Genomic DNA, 17,675 nt, shown 5'->3' on the forward strand with positions numbered 1-17,675 from the left:
AATTAGAATAAAATTGATTTTGCCTTTGAAGAGCTGAAGCAATTTAAGTATTTCTACTGAAAACAAAGGTTGCTTCTATTTTTCTAGTCATTCTCAGAATTGGAAATCAACAGAAGCCTCAAATTAAACTGGCATATCACCTCTTGATGTGGCACTAATACTGCCAGAGCTGCTTGTGTGGATTTTATTTCCATGTTATGGGTAACAGAATTTTAAAAGTAAAGAACCGAACAAAGAGAGAAACAATCCAAAATATGATTTTTCAGAGACTTTACATGTCTGCTAGCTATGTCGCACTTTTGAGATGCTCAGACTTTAAAGAACAGGATTTGCCTCATAGGAACTTCTTAGGCAACATTTCTGTTCAGAAAGAGGCTTTAAGAATATGTCCTACTAACTTTGAGGTGGACTTGATTGAGCAGAATGGAAAGATTGCTCCTGCGCAAAGATTCTTTTTAAATTCAGGCATTAATCTTTCAAAATCATGCTTACATTAAAGCTGAAAATGCCCTGCAGAAAGGAAATCTCTTGTAATTATGAAAAAAATATAAAAAAGGTTAAAGTTTTAGGAGTTCATTAGATTGGGTGAAAGAATTTTAAAACTGGAATCTTAATGAAAGGAATATATATATTGTATTCTTTGTCTTTGACAATACTGATGAAATTTATGTATAGAAAAGGTTATAGATGTCAGGCTGCATTACTGGGTTTGTACAGGCAAACATCACACACTCATCATTATCCTTTGGATTTCCTTGACCATTTAATCATACAATGACATGAAGCTTCAGTTTTACTATCCAGGGATAATCAATCCTTTGCATGGCATCATCACTGCATTTGCATATCTTAACAATTTATTACATAAAGGATAACGAAATTGTGTAAACCTCCATACGTTATCAGGAGTTTGTGAAGTGTGTAAGCTTGTACAGAAGAAAGCCTTGAAAAGTTATTCAAACCATCTCAAACTCATGGCAATAATACATTTATTTCTTACCTACATGCCTCTATATGCCAGCAAGCATTTTCAGAAACACTTAGAACTTAAAAACCAGAGAAATTAAAGTACATTCTTTCTTAATCACCCTGCCCATAAAGCCACAAGTCTGCATATGAAAGCAACTATGAACACTTAAGCTGCTGCAAAAATAGAGTAAAATGCTAATAACCTCTGTAATGTTAATAAGCAAATAATGATTTTCAAGTATAATATCTTGAGGTTTTCAGACGGATCAGAAAAGACTGTACAAGCATTCTCATCCAAAGACTTTTGCACTAAAGCCATCCAACTAGCTCAGCAGGGATGGAATATTATCAGGATTTAAAAGCCACAAGAAAGCTGCAATTCATTTAACAATAAATCTTGTCTGCACTGGTTTTGGACTACTATTATTTGAGAAGAAAGGGAAAAAGCACTTACTGCTTCAGTTGATTTTCTTTAAAAAAACAAAAAAAAAACTATCTGACTTACACTAAAGGTTAATTTTTGAAATATGAAACAAGACTCTAGAAATAAAATGTTCATACATGATAATATTTTTTTAAAGTCACAAATGTACATACAATAAAATCTTTGGATTTGTGGTAAAATTTGCTTTGTGTTTTATATTATTGCAGTATATCACAAAAATATCAGCTACACAACCACAAAAACCTTCTAGTCTTCTTTAGAAGTAGAAACAGAAGGGTAGATGACCATGAAATTATGATCTTACCACATTTGAAGGTTCCAATTTCTTCCTCCTGGCAAGGTCGGTGATATTATTGCCATTGTAGTTGATGCTCTCCATGCAGCCTTTGAAATTTTTCCTACTGTTAGAACTTGGCTTGCCAGAAAAAGGCATGCCTCCAAAGGTTATCTTAAATGAAACAGAAAAATGGTAGATAGTTACTGGCAGGCAAAGACTGTTAAAGAATTTTGTTGTACACATTGCTTTCTTTGAACACTCAAGCATGGCAAAGTAGAGAGCTGGCAGCACTCTTTACAGAAAAAGGATGCATCAAAATAAATACTGCAAAAGCAGAAATAAGAATTGTAATTAATTTAAATTATTTATGGTAGCCAAACCCAAGTATTATTCCAATTGTCCAAACAGTGAACAGACACACATCACATGTGAACAGTTCTGATTGATATTGGAAAATAAGCATTTCAAACAAGGACAGGGGGACAAATTTCCATCACAGTATTTTTCTAAAAAAGTAGACATGAAATTAGCCAGATAATCTGATTCAAATCATTCACTCAGCTCTAACTGTGTGCCAGAGCTCAGACTACAGCACAGCAGTGGTAGGCTCCAATGTGGCATGTAATTCTTCTGTAATGCTCATATGTCTACTTCACCCAGAAGAATTTACAGAGTCACACGGCTAAAGATGCAATCCCCTGGTAGACAGAAGGACCTTTCACTACCAAGAACATGCTTTTGTCATGTAGTTATAGTTAATGAGGAGTTTCCCCTTGATTTATCAGGTCAAATTATCTCCTTAGAGAAGATCAAGACAACCCCTGCAAGGAGTCAGTCATCAAACTCAAATAGGAATTGGTTTTTGTCTTACAGCTGAACTTCATTACCTTGGCTAATTGATTCTGGGTTATCCATAATCTATAGTTCTAAAAACCTAGAAACCCAAATATTTACAAACGAAAAGTGTTTATCTTCAATGAGTGACATCGCTGTCACTCCATAGAGATGATACAGGTCTCTGCCACATAATGGTCTTTATGGAAATGATAAGAAGTGTATAATGTTACATGTTTTCATTAATATTTTGCAGCTCAAATGCCAAGAATAAGGGTCTCATGAGATTAGTCCCTGCAATCAGTGTTAGGTAATTATATCCATTAGATGATGGCGTAAATAGTAATAACAACTTGTTTTCCTGCCTCACAAATGTTCAGAAAAATAGCAATTTGTAGTCTAGTGCTAAGATTTGGCAGAATTAAGCTTTTAACCATTATTCATTGTCCATTCCATTTGTTATTACCAACAGAAGGAAAACAGAGGTCTAGGCTGACATTTTCAGTTTTAAATGCATGTGAGATATCAGTTTCTATCCCAAAGAGGAAGCTTCCACTTGGCATATACAAAGAGCTAAAAATATACAGCTGAAATCTAAAACCTTTATAAACCACAAACACCAGCTTTTGGTGTGTACAAGTCTTGTGGGGACATCCTCAGGTATTGTAAATTGACATGACTTGACTTTAGAGAAGATACAACTCTTCATATGGAGAATGGAACTGTAATAGTTAATTAGTTGTCAAATATTTTATGCATGTGTTTGGATTAAATGAAATATAACAAATAAAAAAGAAAGTATTTTGAAGAAAAGAAGAAAAAGCAAAAAACATATAATGTGTCAGTGAGTTAAGAGCAACTTACAAGACTATTTTTGATCTCAAAAATGCAATCAGAACTAATATTTTTTCCCTTTTTTTGTGTTTACCTAACTTTTCTGAAAGAGATTAACCTAGAAACTACTTTGTCTATGAAAAATAGTTTTGGTTCTTTTGGCTTTATTCCTTGTTAATCCCAAAGACAACACCTTTAAATTTAGTCTGTGGTGTCCAGCTCCAAAATCAGTGAGATAGCAGTGAGGAAAGGAAGGAGATTTATTCTCTTGAGTTTATATGAACTACAGACACACATACACACGCACGCTTGAAGAAGTTCAATTAAACACAAGGAGATCCATGTATGTGGAAAATGAAATGTATCTTTGAGAACTGATAGTGAGGTCTCTTTATGCAGAGAGGATGGGAAAGTGAATGCACTGAATTCAGCTCTTAATGGGGATACATTTTTTTATATGCAATATGTTTGTTATGTAAATATTTTATATATGTATGTATACATATATACACACATGTGCACAAATTGCACAACCGTGGCTTATGGCATTCAGCCTTTTTCTCATTCACTTAAAAGCCTGTAATAAAATCTATTTATATGAGTTTTAAGTAGCTCAGTTCAGATCTTCAGTGCTCAATAATTAATAGGGGTACAGGAAAATTTGCTTGTTATTTTCTTATTAGAGTTACAGTAAATAATGTATCCACAAACATTTTTCGGAATGTAATCAAATATTTGACTCAGAAACATTTATAATTACTTTTTTCAAAATTTCATATATTCTTGGTCAAAAGTAAAAATAAAAACCCCACAAGTTGGAAAAATTAAAAAACACAGTTGGTAAAAATAAAAAAACCCACAAGTTATTTCAAATTTTTTCCATTACATCATTTATATTCACTCTTACATCTTAAAAACTTTTAAGGGTGGAAATTACATATCTGGTGCAGTCAACCAAATTAATTCTCATCAGAAACAGTAAAGAGTGTAAGAAGATATTATACAAAGATTGCAATAACTAATGTGTTGAACTTCATGTACAGATTAGAGGAGCTCAACAAGTTCATAATAGCTGAAGCTGTAGTCTAATCAAACAATAAATCCACATTTAATTACTACCAGCACTTGTCTGCATTAACCTGATTGATTAAACAAGTTTTCTTACAACTTTCCTAACTCCTCATTGCTTCTATCACAAATGAAGTTACTGATGCCATATTTGTGAAAATACAAGGAAGTATCTACCTACCTAAGACAGGGCAGATCAAGATCTGTATTAATAAAAAGGTTCTAACCTGCTTCCTTTGCTAAAAAATAAACACTAACTCCTCAGATTAAGGCTTTCTGATTCAAGAGCAAAATTATCACCTGAGCGAAACAACAGATTGCACTATACTTTTTAAAATATACTTCCTGCTTAGAGCAGCTGCTTTTAGAGATTTTTAAAATCATGTATGCCTATCTTGCTGAATAACACATCTCCCACTTTAAAACAAAGGGCCGAGATGATTGTTACACCAGATGGGACTTGGTAGGCTAATTAAGAGAAACATAATTTACAATTAAAAGAGAACACTCTTGGAAACAAAGTTTCAGGAAATGTAAAGGAATAAGTAATCAAAACAAATGTATGAAAAATTAAGAAAACAAATTATGCTAGCTTTCTTATTGGACTTCATAAAAGCAATTTGAATGAGAAGAAAGAAGTTTCACTGTCTACCTCATAGTCCAGGTCCAGATAATCAAATTCTCCATTTGTTCTGAAGTGCTGCATGTGTCTGTCGAGGGTGAGATTGATGTTCCTCCCGTGGCGCTCTATGATGATGGAGTGCCAGTGGTGATCATCCAAGAGGCTGCCTGTTGTCACAGATGTGTGGCCAAAAATAGAGCCAAGCTGGTTGCTGCCTGAGGACAGAAACAATAGCATTTCTCACCTCATACAACTGGGCAAACATTTTCCTCTTTCTTTGTCGATGCTTCACCCGAATCATACCAGATGTGCAATTAACTGGAAGAAGTCAGTGTGCTATGAAGTTGGGATCTGCCCAGTGGATGGCTGCTGCCACCAATACAAAACAGCAAGCATCTGATCACTGAATTGTCTAAATATATGTATAAATTCATAGCAGCAGTTATTTGTAAATTAACCTGAGAAGCAATACCGATTTCCAGTTGTAAAGATGTTTTCATCAAGTGTTTTCTGCTTTTGCTCCTACTCCACAGGAAAGAAATCTGTCACCTCTGGGCCAGATCCTGAGCTGCATTGGAACTGTACTGATTTATGAATGTTGGGGAGGACATGGAGTCTGATAACAGCAAAAACAGCCAAAATCTTACTCTTGAGTTCTATGCTTTGTGGCCTTTACCAGTATCATTATACCAGCAAGCAAGAGGGGAAAAGGCTCAGTGCAGACTGTGCTAACAACAGCAAAAAACATCTTCTGTTAATACAGCTTATTTTGCTATGTTATCCTGAAGCAATCTTCCTATTCTGGAAGTCAAACTACTAGCAAGAGTACAGTTTTGCAATTCTCTGCTGTGTTATCCTGGGGGTTTTGCCAGTGTAGCTGTGCTAGTCAGAGATCACATCTCATTGCCATCTGACTGACATAGCTAAGCCAGCAAAGGTTGATAGCATGGATCCCAACTGAAGCAGCAAATGACTAATTCAGCAGTAAGTGTAAAAAATTGCTGCACTGCTCAATAACTCAATGCAATCTTCCATGTTCTGAATACATGAGGACTTGAAGCATTTCTGAGGCTGAGAATTTCTTACCCTTAAGAATGCCTGCAACTGAGACATTAAAGTTTGTGCGGGCTGAAAACACATTCTGGCAAATCCCATTTCCATGGCTTAAGACATTACTTCCTACAAATGACTACCCTGCCCTTATGCTGAAGGCCAATGGTCCTGTTGGTTAAAAAATAAAATAGAATTGCATGCGTGTCATTGAGCCTCAGTTTCTTCAATGCAAACTCAAACACAGTGCAAAGTGAAACCTAAATTCACTTCTGTCTCCCCATCCTTTCCCAGTCCCTGGTGTTTGAAACTGTCACTGGATCCCACCAGGCAAGATGAGCATGCTTTTCTACTGTGTCTGATGCAAAGACAATACTCTCAGGCAGAGGAATAATAACACCATAAAACATTACATCTGTTTATTAAGTGTGTGTCACAGGGCCCAGTCCCATTTATCAGCCTAATGATTTAAGAGCATCCTCACCAAAATTATATGTGGAAATTATAGTAGCTTATAAAGATAGTTTGTGCTGAAGATTATAGAGGAACAGGAAATGAAAGGGTTACTACTGCAATTAAAATTCTTAAAAATAGGTAACTGCTTTAGTTATCTCATCATCTGTTCATGTTGATTGTTAGAAAAATAACAGTAGAAAATGCTAGTGGAAATAAGTATTATTCAATGTAAATAACAAATGGAACGATTTACTCTTCATGTGTCTATAAGAGAACTAAGGAAAATTGCATGAAATCTTTTTCTAAGGTTCTTTTGTTTGAATGGAAAAATACCTCAAACCAGATAAGTATGGGTCTTTTTCATAATAAATGTACTTTATAAATCCAGTCACTTATAGGCCTGTAGTCCTCTACTGGGAGGACTGGAACTAGAGTAATGTGTACAGGATTTCATCATAAGATTGCCTGATTAAACAATCTATTTCTTTTCCTTTCCTAGCCCTCCTCAGACTCTAGGAAAGTTGCTGCTGCCAACTTCACGTAGCCTGTAGCTTAGTAGACTGATATTATTTTTTTTCTGCAAGGTTCCTTAGTGTGACCTTTATTCCTTCAGAAGTGACAACAGTGTCCTTCCCTCACACAAAGCCGTGGCTGAGACCAAATATAATTCTGGAAAACTATTTTTTTTCTTTTTGTTTGAAGTAATGACAATATATTGCTGATCTTGCTTTCCTGTATGATCTTCTTTTCAGAGTATCTCACACAGAGCAAAAGGGACAGGATGGAACTAAACATACACACACACACTCCCCCAACATACAAGAAGGGAATTAAAATTTTCAACAAATTGTTTGATTAAATGATGCAGCTTACCAAATTACTGTGGGAAAGAGACCTAAAATTTCTGTGGCAGAGCTAAAAAACTACTAGAAAACTAAACAATCAAAACATACCTAAATTTAAATTTAGAACAAGTTTGGCTTTCTTCAGTTCCAAGGTGATATAATCTCCTTGCTGTCCTTCTCCGTGGAAGATTACACCTTCGCTTTCAGAGGTCTTAAATTTCAGAGAGATGACATCTTTCAGTGTTTTCATTTTCTTGTTCCTGAATCTGTATGGTAACACTACATGGCCATCAAAATTGATAACATCAGCCCCTAAAGAAAAAAGAAAATAAAATCATTGATGAGCAGTTATACATTTCTATGGCCACTGGAAAAACAGACATCCCATATGCAGATTGTACCTTAACAGAATAAAAAACGTGCAAATATGAATACATTGTAAATGCATTTTCTTTTGTCCACAATTTATTGCCATAAAAAGTAAGAAGCAGGCAGAATATAAATTTAATCCACATAAATTAAAAATAGAAACAAATCAGATTTGGGAGGAAAAATGCTACAACTGTACTCAATGACTTTCAGTTTCTCTCAAATAGAGTTGCTGCCATGTACATTTACCTAATTATAGCTCAAAATGAAAGGTAAACATCTGACTGGTCATTAATAAATCATTTAATAGGTCTTTAAAATTCACTATAGGTATCTGCAAGGACTGTAAACAATAAAACATGAGCCCAGAGTAACTGCTTGGTAGTTTTAAACTTTATATAAAACAGACATAAACCTTGTATATTTAATGAAATGGCCAGTAAGTTATGACCTCAACTAATTTTGAAAAGAAAAAAAAAACCTCTGTCATTTGAAGCATTTTTTTTCATGTTTGGTTTTGTTCAAAATACGTGGAAACTGAGGGATGCAAGCATTTAAAGTCAATCCAATATTCATATATATATATATATATATGTATGTATGTATTGCAAAATAACACTTCAAAATTTTATTTTTTCTTATCTTCATGATGCAATCTCTACTTTAAAGAATGAACACAAATTTTCCACAATTTTCTGGATGCTAGATCCCAGTAAAAATAGCTGCAGAACTGGATTCCATTCAACAGATGCTTTTATGCTGAATATTGAATCTCGTCACTTAAGGGAAGTTCTGTAAAAGATTTCAAACAGATATTTATCTCTAAAAATTTACACATATTTAAAAAATCCCCTTTATAAATTGCTAATAATCCAATCACCAGTATCTTAGCAACTATTTGTACGAACATTTCATCCTCACTGTTGACAACTAACAATTTGAATAGTTGTTAAGTAAAATTCTTCCTGTTTTTCAAAAGCACTTATACTCCTGATTGACAGACCATATTCGTTCATGCTCTGAATGGAAAGAAGGATGGCATTTTATCATCTATTCTTCAACCACATCTAATTTTTGCCTTCTTCTGTGGTCTGCTCTTCAGTGACTCCTTGCAACTTTTTAAAATTCCTAACTTGTTTTTGTTATTATTATGGGAATTAATTTAAAACTTCCACCCTCTCTCTAAAACACAGAGACAAACACATTTCTGTTGTGTAATTAACACAGAAGCCTGTTTCAAAACTCCATTAAAACACTATGCCTAACTGCATATATTTCAATTTGAATTTACATGGCCAAGTCTTCCTAAATTTGCAAAGACTTCTGAAGAATTCATAAATTGTGATCCCCTTATTGTTTATGCCAACTAAATTGTGAAGAATTTTATTCAGTACATAAAATACGAGCCTTAGAAATGACAGTGATATCCCATTATCATCACCGTACATCTCATTTTTGTCAGAATTCAGCACTATATATTAGAAATATCACTTTTCTTTATGAAACACCTCTTAAATTGCAAATTTTAGTAATAGATATGCATTAAGCTTTAAGTACAACTAGACCTCTCAGCTTGATCTGGTTCTTCCAAATGACAAATTCCAACCGTGGGAGTCAGCTCTAAGAAAAATATCAAAATGGTATGTTGTATTTGTTGTGTAATAAATCCATTTAGACGTTACCAGCATGAAAGAGGGCACATTTACTTAGGCATAGATGAAGAAGCATTCAGAAGCAACAAATTGAATTTCAGAAGTGGGGTTATCATGGCACGAGTAAATCCATTACTTCTGGAATGATTACTTTTTTTAAGAAACAAAGTAAATCGTTAGAAAAATAATGTAACAAAGATTATATGAACCAGTTGGTTTTGTTTGCCTTCCAAGCTGTCAAGAGATCTGAAAAATTAATTCTTGAGATTTTTGTGCGTAGTTTATGGGAAAAAAAACAAAAGCAACTTTTAGAAAAACATGAAATCTGTTTATAGAAAAAAAATGCAGTATGAAAGTCACCCTTTTATCACAAAAATCTTACCTTTATGTAAAGTAAATTTGCTATAGAGATCCTGCTCTTTTGAATCTACATACAACTGCCTGGCACAAGTGTTGAATAATATAAAAGAAAATTGATGGATATTACACCTTAAGTAACCTTTATACTGAATATACATCATAAAAAGATGATTCCACATGCAATGTCTGAGACTGTCTTCCATAAAATTTCTCAAATTTACTTTCTGATGGTTACAGAAACTTCTGTATGGGGAATATCAGTTTTCCCCTAAGGCCAGGTGGTACCACTTTGTAACATCTGAAAAAGTTGGTTTAACAGTCAGGGATCTGACCCAGGGCTGGTCAGGACCACGCAGTTTTGTGGATTTACAAGACGTCCATGACAAGGCAAGTATCCCTTCTGTTCCTACATCATTGTTACACTTCCATAGGTGTACTCATTTTGTGAAGAAAATTTATATTGCACACTGTAACAAAGCCAAGTAAAAAGGCCACATTTTTCCAGAATCTGTCCCTGAATTTCCATGTTTTGAAAATAATTCAATCAAAAAAAGAAGCTGCAGTAATCTTTGATAAAGCTGATTTTTTTTAGGCATGGCTGTACTGTCAGCATGGGTCTGAATGATGATTCAATCACCTGAACATTACACAGCAATTATGTTTAAGAGTATGTAGACTGTAGTAATGACTTGTGTTCTTTCTATGATGGCACTCAGATATTTAATATCATGATAATTACGATAGTGCAGAATGCTGCTCAGACAGTAAACCATATAATTCCTATAATTGCAGTGCAAATATATAATTTTTCTCCTACTTAGCCACTCATCTATCAGCATTAGTAGGAAAAAGACGTAAGCCATCACATGAGGTGATGCTCACTGATCACTGCTGTGGTCGGTGACTGTTGTCAGAGGCTACTGCTGCAATGGAGAAAAACTTCATAAGAAAAGATAAAGTTTAAAAAAGAGAGAGAAAGAGAAGAAAGAAGAAGAAAATGAAGAAAGAAGGGGGAAAGAAAACCTGAGAATTTTTTTTAATTACATGGAAATAGGAAGTACAAATCTGATTACTTGCAATTTGATTTCTGCCCGACTGGATTTCCTATTATATAGATAGATTGGAAAACAGTGTTAAAACAGTAAAAATAAAATACCACTTTCCTTTAGCTAGGTAGATGTGTTAGGCCTTATCACAGTAAATGCTTGAGACCACATTAAAGTCGTTTTATTAGTTAATGCATCATCAATTTTCCTCTAAAAATATTACAGAAAGCCTTGCAAAGATTAACAGGATATTGGGTTACGAATGTGGCCCTATTCCCAAATCTCCAAGGAAGATAAATCCCCAGCCACAGGTCTTCCTACCTATGCTTTTCTCCTGTACTTTTGGCTACATGTAGGATTTGGCAAAATTTGATCAGGGCATCACATCTATTTGATGGTATTTTATTTGATACTCCAAAACGATTTATCAACTAATTACAAGGAAAAAGCCCCCAAATCAGACTCAAGCTCCAGAGCTTCTCTATTTACTCCATTTCTTGTGAAAGAAACATAACTATCTTCAATGCCAGCACTTTAAGAATGAAGAAGTGCTCATTCACAAAGACTCATGAGATACTGAGACTTCTTCACAGCTACTTAGCTGCTTTGATCAAGGTACTGCCTGGAGTTACTAAAAAATCCCTGCTTTGTGACACAGTAAAATTACAGCGATCAAAACAAAGCAGAACAGCAAAGTGTTTTCCAGAAGAATGTTTACCATACCGTGAACAAAAACCATGGCAATATTTTTCTCCTCCTAAATTACAAATTTAACATGTATACATATTTTTAAATTGCTACTGATCTCTGAATGATTGACTCTTCAAAGCCTGTACAGAATATTTCAGTGGGATTAAAGATACAAAAGTTCTGTACCACTGACTGACAGCGACCTTCAGTGAAATTTTCCCACTCTGTTATCTCTCATCCATTTTTTCATCTGTTTTAATTGTCTGTTTAGACTAAATGAGCTTTAGGGAAAAGATCCTCACTTTTAGCATTCTTTTCTTACCCTACAGTTTGAACCCTACATCTGATGTGCCAGTAGTATAGTAATAGATGGTAATAACCATACACTGAGCATCTACCATCTAAAAATATCAGAGATAGATCAAAGCATCTTTGCCTGGCCCAAACTATTCCACATCTGTAGATTCATTTGTAGTTATTAGTCATGGGTTCTAAAATATCATTATGGGAAATATAAGCACATAAACAGTGTATTGGTAAATAGTTAAGCAGCAAAAAAATAATACTTTCTTCTAACAAAGCAAGGGATAAGGCTCAAAATTATACCAAGAATAAAGCCTCATTTTGTTAATATTCACAACAAAATTACATATACAGAAATTTCTTCAGAAAATCCTAATCCTAATCTGCTTTTTCAGGAGTTCCATATGCTGTCAACATGATAGCGTGCTGAATTTGCCCCTGGGGTCTTTGCAGCTTGAGCCTCAGCAGAATTAAGTTCGCTGATCTCACGTTAGAGATGCACTGCTACACCTCATTTCACCAAAAAAAAAACCAAAACCAAAAAATAAAGCCATGGCCCAGCACAGCAGTCAAAAGGCCCAGCACAGCAGTCAAAAGATTACCTCCTCTTTTATGTTTTCTTACAGAGAGGCAGAGAGCCAAAGGTTCCGTGTTTGAGCACTGCCTTCAGGCACTACAGCCCAGCTGTAAGGACACGGGCAGCTCTGGCCTCAAGTCTGCTGCAGCCAAATAGGCACTGCCTCTGCTCCCTTTTTCAAAAGTCGAGGCACCTGCCACAAAGGAGCAAAAAACTAATACAGATACAGATGTATGTTGCATTTACAATAATGTGTACTTATTCATATTCTGGAAGCACATGGTGAAAGAAAATCAATCTTACGCTTCTCTTGCCTGCTTAGTTTCCAATGCACTGAGCCTGAATCCTGTTGTTATCTGTCAAGTGATGTCAATGTTTGAAAGAGAAAAAATACCTTTGCAAGGAGGTGTGGAATTTTTTCCTCTCCTTTCTTTACATTACATACAGTGTACATATGGCAATGCAGTATGAAAGTAGTAAGAGTTTTGTCAAGGTGTATTTTTAACTCAATGCTGGGTAAATGACACAATATTTACTCTTACTTTTTATATGCCTGCCAGAAACTCTCCAAATAAATCTGTGAGGAAATATTTCCTAAAGGTAGTGGGAATTCTTTGCCAAGTTCTGAGTGCAATATCCACTTAAGATATATAAAAAACACTTGGTACTTTAATTTTTTTCCTGAATTTCAAAGCACAAACATTTTCCCCTATTTTTATCCTAATATAATATTCCTACTAAAAAAATTGTAGTTATTATAGTGGTGGTATTTACAATTAATTTTTCTAACTTCTGTGAAAATGTTTATAAACATGTGGCTTTGTCATAATTTTCTATCTAATAATAAACAAATGCAACAAGTGAAATGAAAAAGAAGAAGCAAAATTAAAGAATGAAAACCAAAAGAATGTAGAATATATGTAAAGATATTAATATAATGACCATGACTAAAATTTTCCTGTGTCCCCAAGTGTATGTATATGTATGTCCTCCTGCTTTTTTTTTAGTAGGAAAATTGGATTCTTTCTGACAATATTAAACTAAATTTTTATACAAGCTAATTGTTCCTTGAGACAATAATTTTGTGACAAGTGAAGTTCTGTGCAGTTTCAACTAACTTGAATTAGTTACTGTGTTATATACACAGGAGAAAACACTAAAGCATTTGAAAATTTTATGAACTTAGATGAGGCTTCAGAATACACTACAAAATTATTTTCTTAAGGGTGTGTTTAAATAGGATGATATTTCAAGAACTTAATGTAAAGTTAATGATTTTTTTAGTTGAAGATTTTCAAGCAAATTTTCTTTCGGTGGTTCTTCAAATTTCAAAAATATAATTAATTTCAAAAATACAAATAATTTCAAAACTAAATGGGAACATTTTTATAGATGCTACATTTTGACTATATGGTGGATAAATGAGAAAATGAACATATTCATAGTATACTTTGCAATTCCATTTTAAGCTTATGCATTCTAACGACAGTTTGCAAAATAAATCATACTGAACAGTACATAGTAGTCTCCTATAGAGGACGACTAGCAGTGCCAGAGAGAACTAAGACTGTAACCCAAGATAATCTTCATCTCAGACAAGAACTATTCTTTCCACAATCTATTCTGCTTTATGACTCCAGAAGGACGATTACAATGGATGCTAAGAGATACAATCTATTTAAAGTAGTCTATTCCTAAAGAAGAAAATAGATTCAGCATCAATAAAAACACTTCTTCGATAGCTGTACATGAGTTTTTACACTTTGAAAAGTTTTCATATATATACCTTTATATGGTTCATTTATGACTGCGAAAATTAAAATTCAGGCGCCTTGCAACTATGAACTATATGCAACAAAATAATCTCTATGATCTACTATTCTTTAGCTATGGTGCTTTAAAATAAATCTGGTAAAAATAAACGTATAATTCAAATACTCTGAAGAAAGTCTGCTTTTTGTGTCTTATCATGCTGGTTTACAAGCCAGAAGCATTCCTTGCAAATACGTAAGTAAATACGTTTCATTCTGTTCTTCATCTTGAAACCCATCATTTGACATTGGATCTCAATGGGAACATTAAAGTATATCATTAAACTCTAAACCTAGGTACAGTACTTAATTTACTTGAAAACAGCTAGCCTCTACTAATGTTTTCACTGTTTATTAAAAAGGTAAATCACAAGAGCTCCAGGTCAATAAAAGAAGACAGCTCTGACTCACACAGTAAATGGCCAAAACAGGTCTCAATCCTTATTACACTGGTGAACTTACTCATTACTTAATAAAAGAACTACAGCAAAGAAAAAATTCGTACCATGTCTTACAACATTCACACTCAGTTTACTCAGTGAATAAATTATCTACAAAATGGACAAGACAATCTGTTGAAACATTAAGGAAATGGATGACTAGCTAGAGCTTTGGTTTTAATGTTTACAGCTACATGAAAACACAAAGACACACAGTTGGCCCAGAAAATGCTGCTTTAGAAGTTCTGTTTTTGAGCTGATGCCACCCAATTCAATCATCTCCTGGTATACAATCTTTCCATGTCTTTTAATATCTGGATGCTCTCAGAACACCCATTACTCAAGACCAAATTCTTCTTTCTCAATCATGTTCCATATACTTTATTCACAAAATCACTCTCAAACATATATTCTTTACTTCTTCCAACCGTGGATCTTGTATTTAAATTGAACACACAAAGTGAGCTGCACAGACAATGATTAAGGAGTGTGGAGCCTGGACTGTTTCAAGCTCCTGTGCTCAGTTAAGTCTGATACAGTAAAAATCTCATAATTGTCATTGAAACTTCTACAGTTGACTGCATAAAGCACAGAGTGCAAGACTGAGACAGGTCTGACCATGGAACATCCACATTTATTACAGTGAGTAACCTCACTATTGCCTAAGGGCAAAAAATGTGTGTCACTAAACCCCATTTCTAAGAGATGTCTAGTCTCTTATTGCAACTGTGAGTCTGCTGCTGCTGCTAATTCCATCTTGGTGTACAAATTCATTTTATGGCAACAGAAACAAACATGAGTTGTCACTTTTAGCTCATGTATTTCAATTCAAAATGATGAGTTAATAGAGAAAAACTCTTTAGCATAAATGACAGCAGAACAACTTTGCATATTTATACAGTTCAGTTTCACTGTTTTATTTCCAAATTTCCAAATTAATCAGAGATTAATATCTTGTGTTTGCTTTTCAGTTTGCTTTTCCTTGTGTTTTCTTTTCCTGTGTGGTCTGCTTTTCCTATATTGTGTTTAGCGCAACATAGGAAAAGCAGACCACTGGAACTTGATTGTGGTCAAATAATTAAAAATAAGTAATTCAGTCAAAAATTTTTTCCTCTCCTGCCTAACATCCAACATGTCATGCATACTGTACTCCTTACTCAATGATGTCTTGCACATTGTCATGTAAGTGTTTGGATTCCAAACTTGTAAGCCATAAAATCTGAGCCCCAAACTCTGCCATGCACAGATGAAGTGTGAACTTCCGGATGGCTGAATCCAGTGTTTACTATCCTTTGTGTTTATTTTAGTGTGTTCAATTTAAAAGCCCCACTCATACTCAAGGCTAGAAGTCAAAGCTTTATTTTCAGATGATCTACATTCATTAGGTTCTGCCTTGGTTCAGTGAAAGTCTAATAATTTAACATGTAAACAGCCTCCAGTGCTATTGGATTAAGGTGCTACTGTAAAAGGGCATACACTTACCAATATTAAGTGAATGGATGCTGTATTTGAATAAAAATTAACAAAAATGTAAGGATTGATGGCACTACATCAGCATCACTTGCAACATTGCTTACACTCTGGGAAAGAAAATCCCAGAAGGATTAAATATACAGCAATATGAAATGCTTATCTTGCATTATATCACACATATAAAGTGAGCTACTTCCCTGAGAGGGAAAAACATTTTTTGTTGCAAAAATGTTCACCATGACAAGAAGTACATCAGGTAAGAGCGCCTAGTTACAAAATCATGAAGATTCAAAGGGACGTATAGATTTCACGTAGTACAACCCACATGCTCAGAGTTTATTTGTAAATTTAATTCTGCCAGAAGAACTGAGTTTCGTTTAACTGGGTTTTCACCTTTTTTCCTTAACTGAACAAGGAAACAGAAGATTTGCTTTATTGTCAAGTGATTTTCCTTGTGTTTCTCAGACTGCACTTTCCAAGGTCAGGGATCTATTGTGTCTCCCTCCCTACAGCCATACATGATCTATCTACAACTTCTAGCAGGTTTACAGTTCAAGAGTTTCTGGTGTAGCAGAGCTTAAGACCTCTAAATTCTCCACTTCCCATAACAGTCTCTCCAGCAGGAATTTGCTCATGGCACCTCAGCTGTGTGATTGGCTGTTCCTCCCTTAGGAATTGTACCATGCATTTCAGGTTTCCTTGCTCAGCCAGTGCCAGCAATTCAGTGCCCTGAACTTTTGATTATTCTCTATCACTAAAAGCTAAAAAAATGCAGTAGGATGAGAGTTTCTTCTCAGGAAGACTGTAAGGGACCTGCTTACATACAGTTAATGCAGGTTTAATACTTACAATCGCAAAGTACATTACTTTTAGAATTGCAATTCTTCATCCATGATGACTGATGTATTTTTTCTGAGCTAAGGGGTTAATTTCATTTAAGTTTTCCAGCTCTAAATGAAATATTGATACTAAGACTTTTGCTTAATTTCTTCAACATTTTCTAGTGTTTGTCTCTAAATTTACAGGCTCCTGAGAGAGAAATAAAAGTCAAACCTGTTGCTTAATAGAAGAGTCAGATTAAGTAACGAAAAAAATTGCATTTTTGGTCAATCAGTTTGAAATGTCTGGAAGGTTCAAAATATCATAAGACTGTATCTCCCACAAAAGAAATTTTACCAATATCTATCACATTCTATTTTTTTTTCCCCAAAAATAAAGGGAGTCTGAGTAAGAGCATACATACAGCTGTTCTTTCAGATGGGAGCATTTTTCTTTTTTGAGGCCATTTTTCTGTTATTAGAGACACCCAAACTATGTTTGCAAATTATTTGAAAAAACATTTTCTTTCAGTCTTCTTTCAGTCTTCAAGATTTTTTGAGACTGTGTAATTAATGAAATTATTTTTCAACATTGATTTTCAAAAACCTGTATCTGATTCTTAAAAATAATTCAACTAGCTCTGTATGTTAGTGACTGTCACTACAGCAAATACACATATTCACACAAGGGATGAAATTTTACAGCCCCTACTTAGGCTACAATTGATTATGTTTA

At 34.4% G+C, this 17,675-nt stretch overlaps 1 protein-coding gene across 1 annotated transcript in view; it reads right to left on the reverse strand.

Moving 5' to 3' along the window:
- The window catches only part of CNTNAP2 (contactin associated protein 2), a 1,011,078-nt gene that overhangs the window by 520,764 nt on the left and 472,639 nt on the right, over window positions 1-17,675 (reverse strand). The window contains exons 5-7 of the mRNA XM_054274302.1: window positions 7,509-7,712; window positions 5,080-5,264; window positions 1,719-1,862 (exon numbers count right to left, since the gene is read on the reverse strand). Of these exons, the coding sequence (XP_054130277.1) occupies window positions 1,719-1,862; window positions 5,080-5,264; window positions 7,509-7,712 (533 nt within the window). The remainder of the gene's footprint in view (window positions 1-1,718; window positions 1,863-5,079; window positions 5,265-7,508; window positions 7,713-17,675) is intronic.

This window comes from Melozone crissalis, unplaced genomic scaffold (genome assembly GCF_028551555.1).
Source record: "Melozone crissalis strain CALT ecotype California unplaced genomic scaffold, PUWL_Pcris_2 ptg000016l_1, whole genome shotgun sequence".
NCBI lineage: Eukaryota > Metazoa > Chordata > Aves > Passeriformes > Passerellidae > Melozone > Melozone crissalis.